Source organism: Podarcis bocagei, assembly GCF_964188305.1.
Source record: "Podarcis bocagei genome assembly, chromosome: 1".
NCBI classification, from domain to species: Eukaryota; Metazoa; Chordata; class Lepidosauria; order Squamata; family Lacertidae; genus Podarcis; species Podarcis bocagei.
Genome location: NC_138125.1, coordinates 86,830,275 through 86,843,285, shown reverse-complemented (window position 1 = coordinate 86,843,285; position 13,011 = coordinate 86,830,275). Strand labels below are relative to the sequence as shown.

The 13,011-nt window shown below is 48.1% G+C and overlaps 1 protein-coding gene and 1 long non-coding RNA gene across 2 annotated transcripts; one reads left to right on the top strand and one right to left on the bottom strand.

Moving 5' to 3' along the window:
* Positions 1-45: 45 nt before the first annotated feature.
* Positions 46-12,065, bottom strand: UNC93B1 (unc-93 homolog B1, TLR signaling regulator). Its single transcript, XM_081203698.1, has 12 exons — positions 11,983-12,065; positions 11,360-11,460; positions 9,080-9,221; positions 6,484-6,637; positions 5,915-6,076; positions 4,950-5,079; positions 4,636-4,729; positions 3,976-4,100; positions 2,646-2,828; positions 2,278-2,551; positions 881-999; positions 46-618 (listed from the first exon to the last, which is right to left on the bottom strand). Exons 1-12 carry the CDS (start codon positions 11,990-11,992, stop codon positions 298-300), a joined length of 1,815 nt encoding a protein of 604 aa, XP_081059824.1. The 5' UTR covers positions 11,993-12,065; the 3' UTR covers positions 46-297.
* LOC308592379 lies at positions 146-1,257 on the top strand. Its single transcript, XR_014010490.1, has 2 exons — positions 146-279; positions 786-1,257. It is a non-coding gene; the product is annotated as an uncharacterized lncRNA (long non-coding RNA).
* Positions 12,066-13,011: the final 946 nt, after the last annotated feature.

The following is a 13,011-nucleotide window of genomic DNA, read 5'->3' as shown; positions in this document are numbered from 1 at the left end:
AGATGCCTGGATATATTGTACCACCCACAGTCTGAAGCTGGAGACTACGATTCCTGCCACATATTCGGCAGGGGAGGCATGAAGAACGTTTGTCAGGAAGTGTGCCTTTGAAGCTTCACTCTCTTCCGACTGTAGCTGAAGTGTCAGGAGCGAGGTAAGGAAATGGCTCAAAAACAGCCTGTGGTCCCAACAAAGTTGAAACATGGCAGAAAGAGGATTCAAGCGATGGAGAGAGGCTGATGCCAAAGGCACCTGAGAGTCATGTCCCAACCCAGACAGGCGAGAAAAGGGCAGGCACTAGCCCACATTCTCTCCCCCTTCCCCTCCCAAGGCCTGCTCATAGGAACATCTGTTCCTTCGGCGAGGTCGATCACGGAGGCCACTGGGTTCCTCCCCTTCTGCCTCTTCCTCAGAGGAGTCGCTCTCCTTATCCTCTTCCTTCTCAGAGCCAGTCTCGTCAGAGTTGTCATCGTCCATGTAACGGTAGCCCCGCACCTTGTGACGGGGCTTGGGAATTTTGGGGAGGCGATGAGGGATCATCTGGGCTACTTTACGCTCCATCCACAGGTAAGATATTACTGCAGCTACCAGAGTAGCGAGCACGATGGATAACTTGGCCTAGAAGGAAGAGACTCCATCAGTTAACACAAAGGTCAGTTCTGCAAATATGACCTAGGCAAAGGAGAACTATCACCTAGACGCCATTCCATGAACCCTTTCTGCTCATTCCTTCAAGTTCCTTCACAACACTACTGGCTTTAGATTTATTCTCTTATTATCCCCAGGCCAGAGGAACTCTCCTCCTTTCAAAGTCATCTTCATATGCCACCAAGAGCCAGAGAGGTCAAAGAATTCATGCAGTGCCAGACTTCCCACTCACCTTCATGGGCAGTCCAGACCAGAGATAAACAACGAAGATGGCTATGGCTTGCCACCAGTGATATATGGTGAAGACGAAGTCCTGACGCTCCTTGTCTTCATAAAGTATCCCCAGGAGTGCTGTAGGGAAAGGGCAGGGGACAGGGATGCAGCAACTAGATTCAGAGACTATTAGCTTTCATTGCCTATCTTATTCTTCACAATCGCCCTTCACCCATATGTGTGTGTGTGTATGCGCATGTCCGTGTGCACGCGCGCGCGCGCGCACACACACACACACACACGGACCTGATAACCCTTCATGATTCTGAAGAAGCAGACTGTAATCCAATAAATCTTATGCCATAATAAACGTGTGAAGCCTTCTAAGGTGCTACACCGCTGCATTATTTCCGCTGTTCTCAGTACAGACTAGTATGAAAGGTTAGGAAAACAATGCATCTTATAAAATGCTCCCCTCCAAAATGTGTAACAAACCATGGAAAAATATCTTGGGGGCAGTTACTAGGGGTGCCCATGCATGACCAGTCTATAATGCATGTAAACAAAGGAGCTGTACACTCACACAGTTGTTGACATGTAATATTCAGCTGTGTACACAATAGATCAACAAGCATACAGTGTTTCACATAGACACTTGTACAGATGGAGAAACCACTTGCATCTGTGTTGATTGCCATGTGTGAACAAGCCCATTATTTTGCTCGACTAGTGATCAGTGACACCGTCAAGGGAGACTGAAGTTCACAGAATACACTACCTGCCATTCAAGCAGTTAGAATTGAGCCTCTTCCAGGTAACAAGCATCTATCACACTATTTCAGAGAGTTGTTGTTACCATGGTATTGTCCAGCTCAGCTTGCTGTACCTCCTAGTCCAGAGGAAGCCAAGGTGATGTCCTCCAGATGTTGTTGGACTCCCAACTCCAATCATCCCTGATGATTGACCATGCTAGCTGGGGCTGATGGGAGTTGAGAGTCCAACAGCAGGGCACAGCATTGGCTACTCCTGTCCTAGTCTATGGAAGGTACAACAGCTACTACACCAAGTGCAAGCACTGTTTGCAGCCTCTGCTTCGCATGCAGAAGGTCCCAGGTTCAATCCCAGGCATCTCCAGGTAGGATGGGAGAGAACCGTGGCTGAAAGCCTCGGGAATTGCTGCCAGTCACTGTAGACCAGGGTTTCCCAAACTTGGGTCTCCAGCTATTTTTGGACTACAACTCCCATCATCCCTAGCTAGCAGGACCAGTGGTCAGGGATGGTGGGGATTGTAGTTAAAAAAAAAACAGCGGGAGACCCAAGTTTGGGAAACACTGCCATAGACAATAGTGAGGTAGACAGACTAATGATCTGACTTGGTATAAGGCTCCGACACCAAAGGGGTATTGTTTTACTCACAGCTGAGGCCTGTCTTGTTGAGGGCACTGCCAAGACCCCAGAGTGCAGCTACCAGGTAGAGCAGGGCTTCTTCGCCTAAGCTACGGGCCTGAGGTGCCCAGCAGAAGAGGCCGATCAAGAGGATGGCATGGACCGATGCTCCGGCAAGCAGGGGAACTTGGCGAGGCAGACACAACATAGAGAGACCCAGGGTGGAGCAGACAGCAGAGGAGAGTCCATAAGCGGTGAGGATGTACGCCATGCGCTCCAGGCCAATGGAGCAGACACCATAGTTCTGGGAAGTGGAGAGGAAGGACCTTTTGGTTAGCACAGAGGTACGTGGATGCCCAGCCCTTCCTGTCTCCAAACCTGAGAGGACTTCGCATTACCAGGGTGAAGCCAGTGCAGAAGAAGACCACCTCAAATCCACTGTAGATGAAGAAGACAATGAGGTGGCGCAGGCGGTAGTCCCGCATGTGCTTGAAAGGCAGCTGGAAGATGTTGCCCCAGCCAATGCTGCGCAAATCTATCTCCTCTGTGGGGCGATAGGCTGAGCCACACAGAAGCAACACCTGTGGAAACAGAAAGGTGTGGCACTGAGATATCAGAAGCTGGGCAAAAATGACCAGGGCTCTCCATGTACTCTCCTTGTTAAAAAGAGGAATGGGGGCAGAACTCAGCCCCAGCCAGCATGGCCAATGGGCAGGGATGGTGGAAGCTACAGTCCACAAATTATAAGGAGGGCCACAGATTCCCCATCTCTGCTGGGAATGTTTAAGCATAATTTCCTGCATTGTCCCATCACCTCCCCTGCCAAACATACACATCAGCAGCAGCCAATGATGTGAGGCAGAGAAATATGAAACAAGATGACATCAGAAGTCTGTCTATTACAGATGGGGCAAAGAGAACTCGACATGGGGCTGCTGTTTTCAATGGCAACCCAGTATCCATATTAATTCTGCCCCTTGCACGGTAAAATAAAGAAATGGATCACATTTACATAGACCAGAGATTTTGTTTATTCATCTCATTTAACCTCATTTCCACCTATGTTAAGGGACAGTTTTGATATGGCTGTATCTTTGCGTAGTACCACTTGAGAGCTCTTACCTGGGTCCACAATCCATGTGGCAGCAGCAGCAGCAGCAGCAGCAGCAGCAGCAACAACGCTTACCCTATGCTCCAGCCCATACAGGTGGAGCACCCATACCTAGCTAGGTAAAGACAGAGGCAATCCTAGTGTGTGGCTGCTGCAGATATACAGGTCAATGCACTGATTCATAGTTATGTTTCTGGCTGGGGCATATTCCTCAATATGCAGCCACATAACCTTTACAGTCAAGAGACGATATCCTTCTGAATACCAGGTGCTAGAAACAGCAGGAGGGGACCGTGTTGTTATGTTCATGTCCTGCTTGCAGGCTTTCCATAGCCCTCTGGTGTGAGAACAGGATGCTGGACTAGATAGGCCACTGGCCTGATCCAGAAGGCTCTTCTTATGCACGTAGGGGGTTCAAGAGGATTGCCCTATCACGTGCACAATGAACACACATTTGCTTTGTATGTGATTTACCTGCCAACTGTGTACACATTTTAGGGGCAGAGGAATCTGGGTTGCAGAATGTATTGCTTTTACTACTGATTTCATGATGATCACAAGCATGGTGAGTTAATCCATGCCTTTGCCCTTGTGCTTTTTTGTCCCTAGCTTCATACCAGGAGCATGGAGAGGAAGGCCACTCCCATGAGCACACTCTCCACCGTGATGAGCTCATTGCTGTGTGGCAGCTTCTGCAGAACTGTGGTGTTGAACCCTGTGAGAATCCCATGGCTCTTGGTCCCTGCAAGGAAAAAACCCAGCACTTTCAGAGACCACAGGCCTAGTTGGGAAAGGGTTCCCAAAGATTAGGATCATGGGTATAAAGGGCAGGGGTGGGAACACTTATTGCCCAGAGGTGGCCATGTATGGACAGTAGGAAGTTGCATGCCAATGGATGAGGCTGGAGCCAGCAGTTGGGAAGCCCTAGACCATTCACTGACTCACTTGTTCCAAGACACTCCAAAGAGGTTTCTCCAAATCCCTCCATCCTCCTATTTTCCCCATTCATTTTTTTCATTAACTGCACAGGTGATTTTGTTTGGTAACCCAACCTCCTCCCAATACATAGACAGGTAAATTTACAACAAATTCCTCCTTCAATCTGCCCTACCCCCAAGATCTCAGAGAGGCAACTTACATTAAGCTCCATTTGCTCAAGGAATGGGGGGTGGAGGTAAATGGCTACCTTACAGCAAGTCAGCCAGCAAAACACCTCTTCTGCATGCAAGACAGATGCTCTACCCACTGAGCTACAGCCCCTCAGCCAGGATACTCACCGCAGTGCTTTACGCCGAAGAGTGTGTGGTTCAAATCAGAGAGGTGCCCCTTTATGAAGAAAAACATGGGAAACTGGGCACAGACAAAGCTCAGCTGGAAAACAGGGTGAGAGAGAATGCAAGATAAACCAACCGTGGGCAGGAGAGAGAGAGAAACCCAACATGTGCAGAGAGTGAGAGGGTGTCTCCTCACTGAACTATATCACTGAGGGCTGCCATTTCCCAACAGACAAGAAGAGACAATGGGGAATACACACACATCCCACTCCACCCCAAAGGTGCATGAAAACAAACCCTTTTAATAGAGCTCTCACATAGAAGATGGCATAAAAGACAGTCTGGAAGCCAACAATGTAGGAGTTGTAGGCCCCACGTGGTGCCCTTTGCTGCTCCTGGACATGTTCCAACTTGTAGTTCGCATATTCATAGTACTTCTGTGCCATCCTGTTGAAGCAAGTCGAACATATAAGATCACCAGGTGAGTGCAACCAGCTGCCCACCTGCTCTCTCCAGGACACACTCTGGGAAAGGGTAGGGAGCCTGTGGCACTCCAGATTTATTTGTTTTATTCATTTATAAAAGAAATATGTATACACTGATACATCACAAAAATACATCAAAGCACGACCGAATGAAAACCATACAATAAAAGCATAACAAGTCAAAAACGAAGGTCAGTACAGCCATACTTCAGAAGTCGAATGGAATCCGTTCCGGCAATCCATTCGACTTTCAAAACGTTCGTGAACCAAGGCATGGCTTCCAATCGGCTGCAGCAAATTGGAAGCTGCAGAAACCACAACGGACATTCAGGTTCCAAAGAACATTCGCAAACTGGAACAATCACTTCCAGGTTTGCAGCATTGGGGAGCCAAAACGTTTGTCTCGCAAGGTGTTTAACTTCTGAGGTACGACTGTATGTTTATGTATGCTGTGAGATGCTCCCACCACCCCTATGGTGGCTGTGGATGATGGGAGCAAGAGTCTAAGGACATCTGGAGGGCCACATGCTCCTTATACCTGCCGTAAAACTCCTCCTCCCATGGAAGCTGCCAAGAAATGCTTCTGCAGGTTGGTGCAACCAGAACACCCAAAACCCATTCACCACACTGACGATGAAACATCTCAATGCCAACACTGGTCGGGAATTCACAATATTGTTAAGGAGAGTCGCTCAGTGACCAGAATGATACTTATGTATGGTAAGGGCCATGCAAAGACACAGACACTCGGGGGAGGTCTTTCAATCTAGTGTCTTTCCCTTCTGCAACAGGCTCACCGGGTGACATAATTGCCCATGGAGGCCCAGAGAGGTATAATGGCAGCCCCGATGGCCACGGCCGATGGCACCAAGGTATAGTAGCGTTCCCAGTAGTTGGTGGAGACAAAGAGTGTGTAGACACCCACGGCCAAAAACAGCATCCATTTGGTGCCAAAGAATCTGGAAAGACAGAAAAAAAGAGGTCTGTGTTCTGGGCAGGGTGAAATGTTTTTACAACTGTGAGATTACTTGTGTTCTAGCTACATCAGGACACAGGATTCAGGTTTTTTCACCCCTTACAAAAGAATGGTGCGTCCACACTGAGGGTTTTTAGCACTGCCCACTGATTGTTCTCGTACTATAAGCTACATAATCTTCCATGCTTCAGAAGGTGCATTCCCCCCATCTCTTGTCATGTTTTCGCCCACTTTTGGCAGGGTAAAGTGTGAGAAGTCCACGAGAAAACCCCTAGCATGGGCGCACCCAAAATTTGTATTCCAGGCACAGCTCCACCCCCCAACAAAAAAGTATGAATAGCATGAAAAGTATTCAGAGGGGGTGATCAGGAAGTCAGAGCAGAGGAATACCTGATGAGCATCGGAGTGTAGAACAGGGCAACAATAGGTGTGACATTGATGCCCATCAGCATCTTGCTATCAATGTTCTGTAGTTCCAGGTTGCTGTATTTCACCTCTCGGTACGTCTCGTCATAGTGCAGGATGAGCTGCATCTGCAGCAAGCCTAGGGGAGATGACAGGGGCACTTCAGAGTTGGCACAACCTTGTTCAGTACAGGTACCACACTGCTAAACTAGCTCCAAGGGGGGAAAAGCTAACAGTGGCTGATGAAGGCTCTTCTCTCCAAGCGGCAGGGAATATTCAGAGATTGCACCAGGGCTGCAAGATACAGTCATGTTCAGAAAAAGAGCTGACTTGTCCAGGATCCCTCTGCTTGCTTCCTCAGTGAGTTCAACACCATACTGAGACCCACACCATCCAACAGGACCAAGTGGGTGAAATCGTTAAAAAGCCACCCATTTTAATATACTCTTGGAAGCTGAGGCAGAGGCCCAGGTTTCATCAGGATGTCAAGCATCATGAGCTGCTTCTCTTCCCTGCCACTGGATCTGCTCCTTCTAGATTGGCAGGATGATACTATTCTGTTATTCTGCTGCAGAGGAATAGTAGGGTGCAACTTGCACGTCCTGCTCCTTCACAACAAGGTAAGGTCCAAAACCTTTTGATCTGAATCAAATGTGCAAAATGAAAATGAAAACAGATAGTGCTCCCTCTGGGACTTTGCCACCAGAATGCCCTTGTGAGGAAGGCAGCATATTTTTAATGCTCCCACATAAAGATACACATGCAGTTACCTAAACACCAGTGTTGCCTCCCATTAATTACCATGTACAAGGACCATGGAAGTGAAGACAAGTTTCAAAACAGTGTTGTTTGGTGGACTGAGCCCCTAAAAACCAAGCAAATCAACACCTGTAATCCCAAAGGGTCTTTATGAACTACAAAGTAGCACTTTCCTCCATTTTATGAAGTAACGGGTGTGCTCCATGCAACGAATCACCACTAGAGATTTAAGTTTGCAACAGGTCACCATTTCGGATTTAATTTTATCACAGCAAACCAACACTTTTCTGTTAGGTTGCAACTTCAGCTTCAATTGAAAGAGGAAATAAAGGTTTCACCCAAGCAGATGTTGCAATCCTGGCTTAGAGACCAGAAATACTGCAATCGTAACAATTGTGGCGGTATCTAAGGAACACACGGCATCATGTCCTAAGCTGGTATAAAATAGCTGTGTTCAGAACCACAGGAAAAACACTGAGCTGTCACAGGACTGGATCAGCCGCTGAAAACAAAGATAGGGAACCGAACCACAAGAAACAGACAGGCAAGAACACAAAAAGAGCTCATCCGGATCAGACCAAAGGCTCATCTAGACCAGCATCCCCTTCCCTGTAGTGGCCTCTGGGAAGGCCATGAGCAGAACATGAGCACAACAGCACTTCGCTACTCGCCTTCCCAGAAACGCTATTCAGAAACATGCTGCCTCTAGTGGCCACAGATATATTTATCCTCCATTCATGTGTTTAATCTCCTTTGAAAGCCATCCAACATGGTGGCCATCACTACATCTTGTGATAGAAAATTCCAGAGTTTAATTATACACAGTATGAGGAAGTACTTCCTTTTGTCTTCCAATATTCAACTTCATTGGATGGCTCCAGCTTCTAGTATTGAGAGATGCAGAAACATCGGTCCATTCCAAATGGTTGCCAACCTGTATCTGCTCTACATCTCAGCAGGCTATAACCTCCCTATGGTGGTGGAGTCCTGCTAATCATCCACTTTAGCCAACATATCCTGGAGTTTCCCATCCAGCTGCCTGGTCCTTCCATGCCTCACTATACCACTAAATTTGGAAGCTGCAAGTTGCCTTGAGACATCGTTATTTCAACCATTTATATACCACTTAATTTCAACGACTTCTAAGTGATGTACAAGAAGCGCAATATAATGCAAACATAAATCTTGTTAAAATCATAAAACCAGAATTCAGCTAAAATGCCTGATGCAATATATTTTTGAAAATTCAAAAGGGCGGGATCCTGCCTGATCTCAACTCTGCAAAATTAGGTCCACAATGTTGGATGCACAGTTCCTAATGGATACAAGCCATGCATCTGAACCATAGGGGATTACTAACAATTACTCCCCTTGAAGATCATAGAATAATAAAATTGTAGAGTTGGAAGGGGCACCAACGGTCATCTAGTCCAACCCCCTGCAATGCAGGAATCCCAGCTAAACCATCCATGACAGATAACCATCCAACCTCTGCTTAAAAATCTCCAAGGAAGGAGAGTCCACAACCTCCCCAGGGAGTCCATTCCACGTCAGTGATTAGGCAGGGATCAAATTATTTCAAAAATAAATATAAAATAGCTGGTGGGAAAGTCTTTTCGGAAGGCAGCCCTGGGAACTGCAGTTTTCATGACACCCACTTTTACACTTTGCCCCAGAATCTTGGCAATGGATCAATATGACCAGAAAAAAGTTAGCCACACCTGACCTAGAGGTACGGCTGGGCTTGCAGGTAGATGAACATCTGAGGGAGACTAGGCTATGGGTAGCAGCAGGAGATGAAGACGATGAAAGTGTAGCATACCTAGAAAGACCCCGTAGGTCAGCATCCCCCCCAGGCTGGCCGCCAAGAGGTTCTTGATCACACCAAAGCGCTTGCGGCGGAAGTACTTGCTCTCCTCCTTCTCTTCGTCGTACTCGGCGTGAGCACCCACAAAGTCATCCAGCTAAAGACAGAAGAATCACATGGGGGTTAAGAGAAACACCCTGGTAAACTCGCCCCCCCCCCATGGCAGAGAGCCAGCATGCCACATATCTCAGAGAGGTAAAGGTAAAGGCAGCTAAAAAAGCCAATGCAATTCTGGGCCTCATCAATAGGAGTATAGCATCTAGATCAAGGGAAGTAATAGTGCCACTGTATTCTGCTCTGGTCAGACCACACCTGGAGTACTGTGTCCAGTTCTGGGCACCACAATTCAAGAAGGACACTGACAAACTGGAACGTGTCCAGAGGAGGGCAACCAAAATGGTCAAAGGCCTGGAAACGATGCCTTATGAGGAACGGCTAAGGGAGCTGGGCATGTTTAGCCTGGAGAAGAGGAGGTTAAGCGGTGATATGATAGCCATGTTCAAATATATAAAAGGATGTCACATAGAGGAGGGAGAAAGGTTGTTTTCTGCTGCTCCAGAGAAGCGGACACGGAGCAATGGAGCCAAACTACAAGAAAGAAGATTCCACCTAAACATTAGGAAGCACTTCCTGACAGTAAGAGCTGTTCGACAGTGGAATTTGCTGCCAAGGAGTGTGGTGGAGTCTCCTACTTTGGAGGTCTTTAAGCAGAGGCTTGACAACCATATGTCAGGAGTGCTCTGATGGTGTTTCCTGCTTGGCAGGGGGTTGGACTCAATGGCCCTTGTGGTCTCTTCCAACTCTATGATTCTATGATTCTATGATTCTAGGTAAAGGGACCCCTGACCATTAGGTCCAGTCGTGGCCAACTCTGGGGTTGCGGCGCATATCTCGCTTTATTGGCCGAGGGAGCCGGCGTACAGCTTCCGGGTCATGTGGCCAGCATGACTAAGCCGCTTCTGGCGAACCAGAGCAGCACACGGAAACACCGTTTACCTTTCTGCTGGAGCAGTACCTATTTATCTACTTGCACTTTGAGGTGCTTTCGAACAGCTAGGTTGGCAGGAACAGGGACCAAGCAATGGGAGCTCACCCCGTCGCGGGGATTTGAACTGCCGACCTTCTGATCAGCAAGTCCTAGGCTCTGTGGTTTAACCCACAGCACCACCCATGTCCCATCTCAGAGAGAGAGAGAGAGAGAAAGAAATGAGGGCCACTGTGAAGTAGTGGATAGAGTGCCAGACTAGGAGCTGGGAGACCAGGTTTCAAAGCCCCACTTGGCCATGAAGCTGAGTGACCTTGAGTTAGTCTCTGCCTCTCAGCCTAACCAACCTCACAGGGTTGTTTGGGGGATTAAATGAGGAGGCCGTCAACCATGTTCACCACCTTGAGCTCCCTGGACAAGAAAGCAGGATATAAATGCAATAAATATGTTTAGGGAAGTTTTAAATGTTTGATGTTTTAACGTGTTTGTAATATTCTGTTGGGAGCTGCCCAGGGTGGCTGGGGAGGCCCGGCCAGATGGTCTGGGTATAAGTAATAAATTATTATTATTAAAATAAATAAAAAGGCCACGACTTAGGGTGAGGAAGGCACTGCTAGAGAGCGCTGTTCTCCATTCCAAGGCTGTTTTTTGAATTACAGTGGTACCTCGGATTACATACGCTTCAGGTTACAGACGCTTCAGGTTACAGACTCCACTAACCCAAAAATAGTACCTTGGGTTAAGAACTTTGCTTCAGGATGAGAACAGAAATCGGGCTCCGGCGGCACGGCAGCAGCAGGAGGCCTCATTAGCTAAAGTGGTGCTTCAGGTTAAGAACAGTTTCAGGTTAAAAATGGACCTCCGGAACGAATTAAGTACTTAACCCGAGGTACCACTGTATTATTATTAGGCTGCTGAGAATAAGTGGTATGCACGTGTTCTTGCATGCATGTTGAAGAGCCAGCATACATGCCTAAAATAATTTTTTTAGCATGTTGATGTGGAGGGGCTTTCCCCCGCTCCACATCAAAGAAAGCAAGCCCCTGTTACCCTCATCTTATCCTCACAACAACCCTGGGAAGTAGGCTAGGCTGAGTGAGCGAGCTCCATGGCCCAGTGAGGATGCGAAACCTGGTCCTAGTCTGACACTCTCTAACCACTCTGCGGAACTGATCGCATTCTTAAACGCATTGAAAGACAATTTCCATCCATTATGAATACTTTGCTGGGGAGTGGGAGGGGCTTCTTACCTGAACCTCAGGGCCATTCAGGATAGGGCCGTTTATAACGTCGATCCCCTGGCCGTCGGGGGGCGGCCCGTGGCCCGGCGCCTCTTCGTACACATTGCCACCTGCAGGGAACACGCGGCGAGGAGGAAACGAAAGCTGAACACTCCGCGCCTGCCTCTCCCTTCCCTCGGGGCTGCAAACTCCGCCGCAGGCTCGGGGGTCCCGGAGGAGCAGTTCGACCAGCAGCTCCCCTTTGTAAAAAAAGAGACCCCTCCCCACACGTCTAGACCACGTCAGGTTTTCTGCTTGCACCGTTTTACGGCTTACCGGGCAAAGAAAAATACACGAATATACAAACTGAAGTAATCAATAACTAAATCTTTCCTTCATCGGCACTGACACCGATTTCATGCCGGGACAGGTGGCGGTCACGCTCGCTCCACTTTGGAAGAAAGGATGCTAAGATAAGGAACGTCAGAAAGTTGTGCTAGGATAAAACGGGATTCTAGGAAAGAGAGGGCGCTTCTAAAAGCACACGAAGGGGAAGCGGCGCAAATTCCCAGGTTGTTTTCCCCACCCCACCCCCACCCATCCCGGATCCTGATCCAGCTTCCCCTCCCACGCAAGGATCAATTACAGTATACCTGGTTCCATGGCAGCTCCAGAGGCGTCACTGCTTCTCAAAAAGTGGAGGGTTCGCTGCGCTTTTCCGGCTCCACTGGGGTGGGCGGGGTGGAGAAAGGGAGGGGGCGAGCTGTTAAAGAGGTAGGAGTATCAGAAAGGCAAGCTAGGGGAGTGGATTCTAGACGTATGTCATATTATACACAGTAAGCGCGTGTGCGTGTGTGCAAAGCGGTTTCTGTGCTCACTCTACTTAAACGGCTGCATTAAAACATTGAAATAGTTCGCCCAAAATACTCTTGATAAATCGGGGAGCAGATTACTACTACTACTACTTCTTTTAATACAGGTACTTATAACAACCGATTTTAAAAAGGCACCTACTCTTCTTTCCCATCCATTTCTGCAGCCTAGATGTGCCTTGCGAATATAGATATATAGATATATAGATACATGATATAAATATGGTTAGAACGGTCATAAAATTAAAACAATAACAACGCAGGAGGCATGGGCTGGAGGAAGAATGGGAGGAGAGTAAGATGTTGCAGTGGAGTCAGTTGCTGCACCCTAGAGCTCTGTCTCTCTTTTATCACAGTACCTTGACTACTGCAGCAACTCAGGCCCACTAGTCTTCAGGAACAGTGTAACCCAGCCTTTCTCAACCTAGGGTCCCTATACATTGTGGGACTACAACTTCCATCATCCCTGACCTCTGGTCCTGCTAGCGAGGGATGGTGGGAGTTGTATTCCAACAACACCTGGGGACTCAAAGGCTGGATTCTAACCCATTCTCTTCCCCTGTTCCAGGGTCCTTGCTCACAGTCCAACATCCCTACTTTCTTCTGCAGTAGGCAAAGCAGTGTGGACAGCTCCCAGGGCAGGATAATTCCTACCCCATCCTATATCAAACAGTTTACTGTGGAGATGAGCACATATTAAAGCAGGACATCTAACTGGCCGGCAGCTGTCAACACGGTGCCCTAGAGATGTTGTTGGGATCCAACTCCCATCTGCACCAGCCAGTATGGCCAATGGCCAGGGATGATGGG

Coding starts and splice junctions, on each gene's coding strand:
- UNC93B1 (XM_081203698.1), bottom strand. Junction 2,829..3,975: donor CCTTCCTCTCCATGCTCCTG/GTATGAAGCTAG, acceptor CTGTTTCCACAG/GTGTTGCTTCTGTGTGGCTC. Junction 2,552..2,645: donor TCTGCACTGGCTTCACCCTG/GTAATGCGAAGT, acceptor TCCACTTCCCAG/AACTATGGTGTCTGCTCCAT.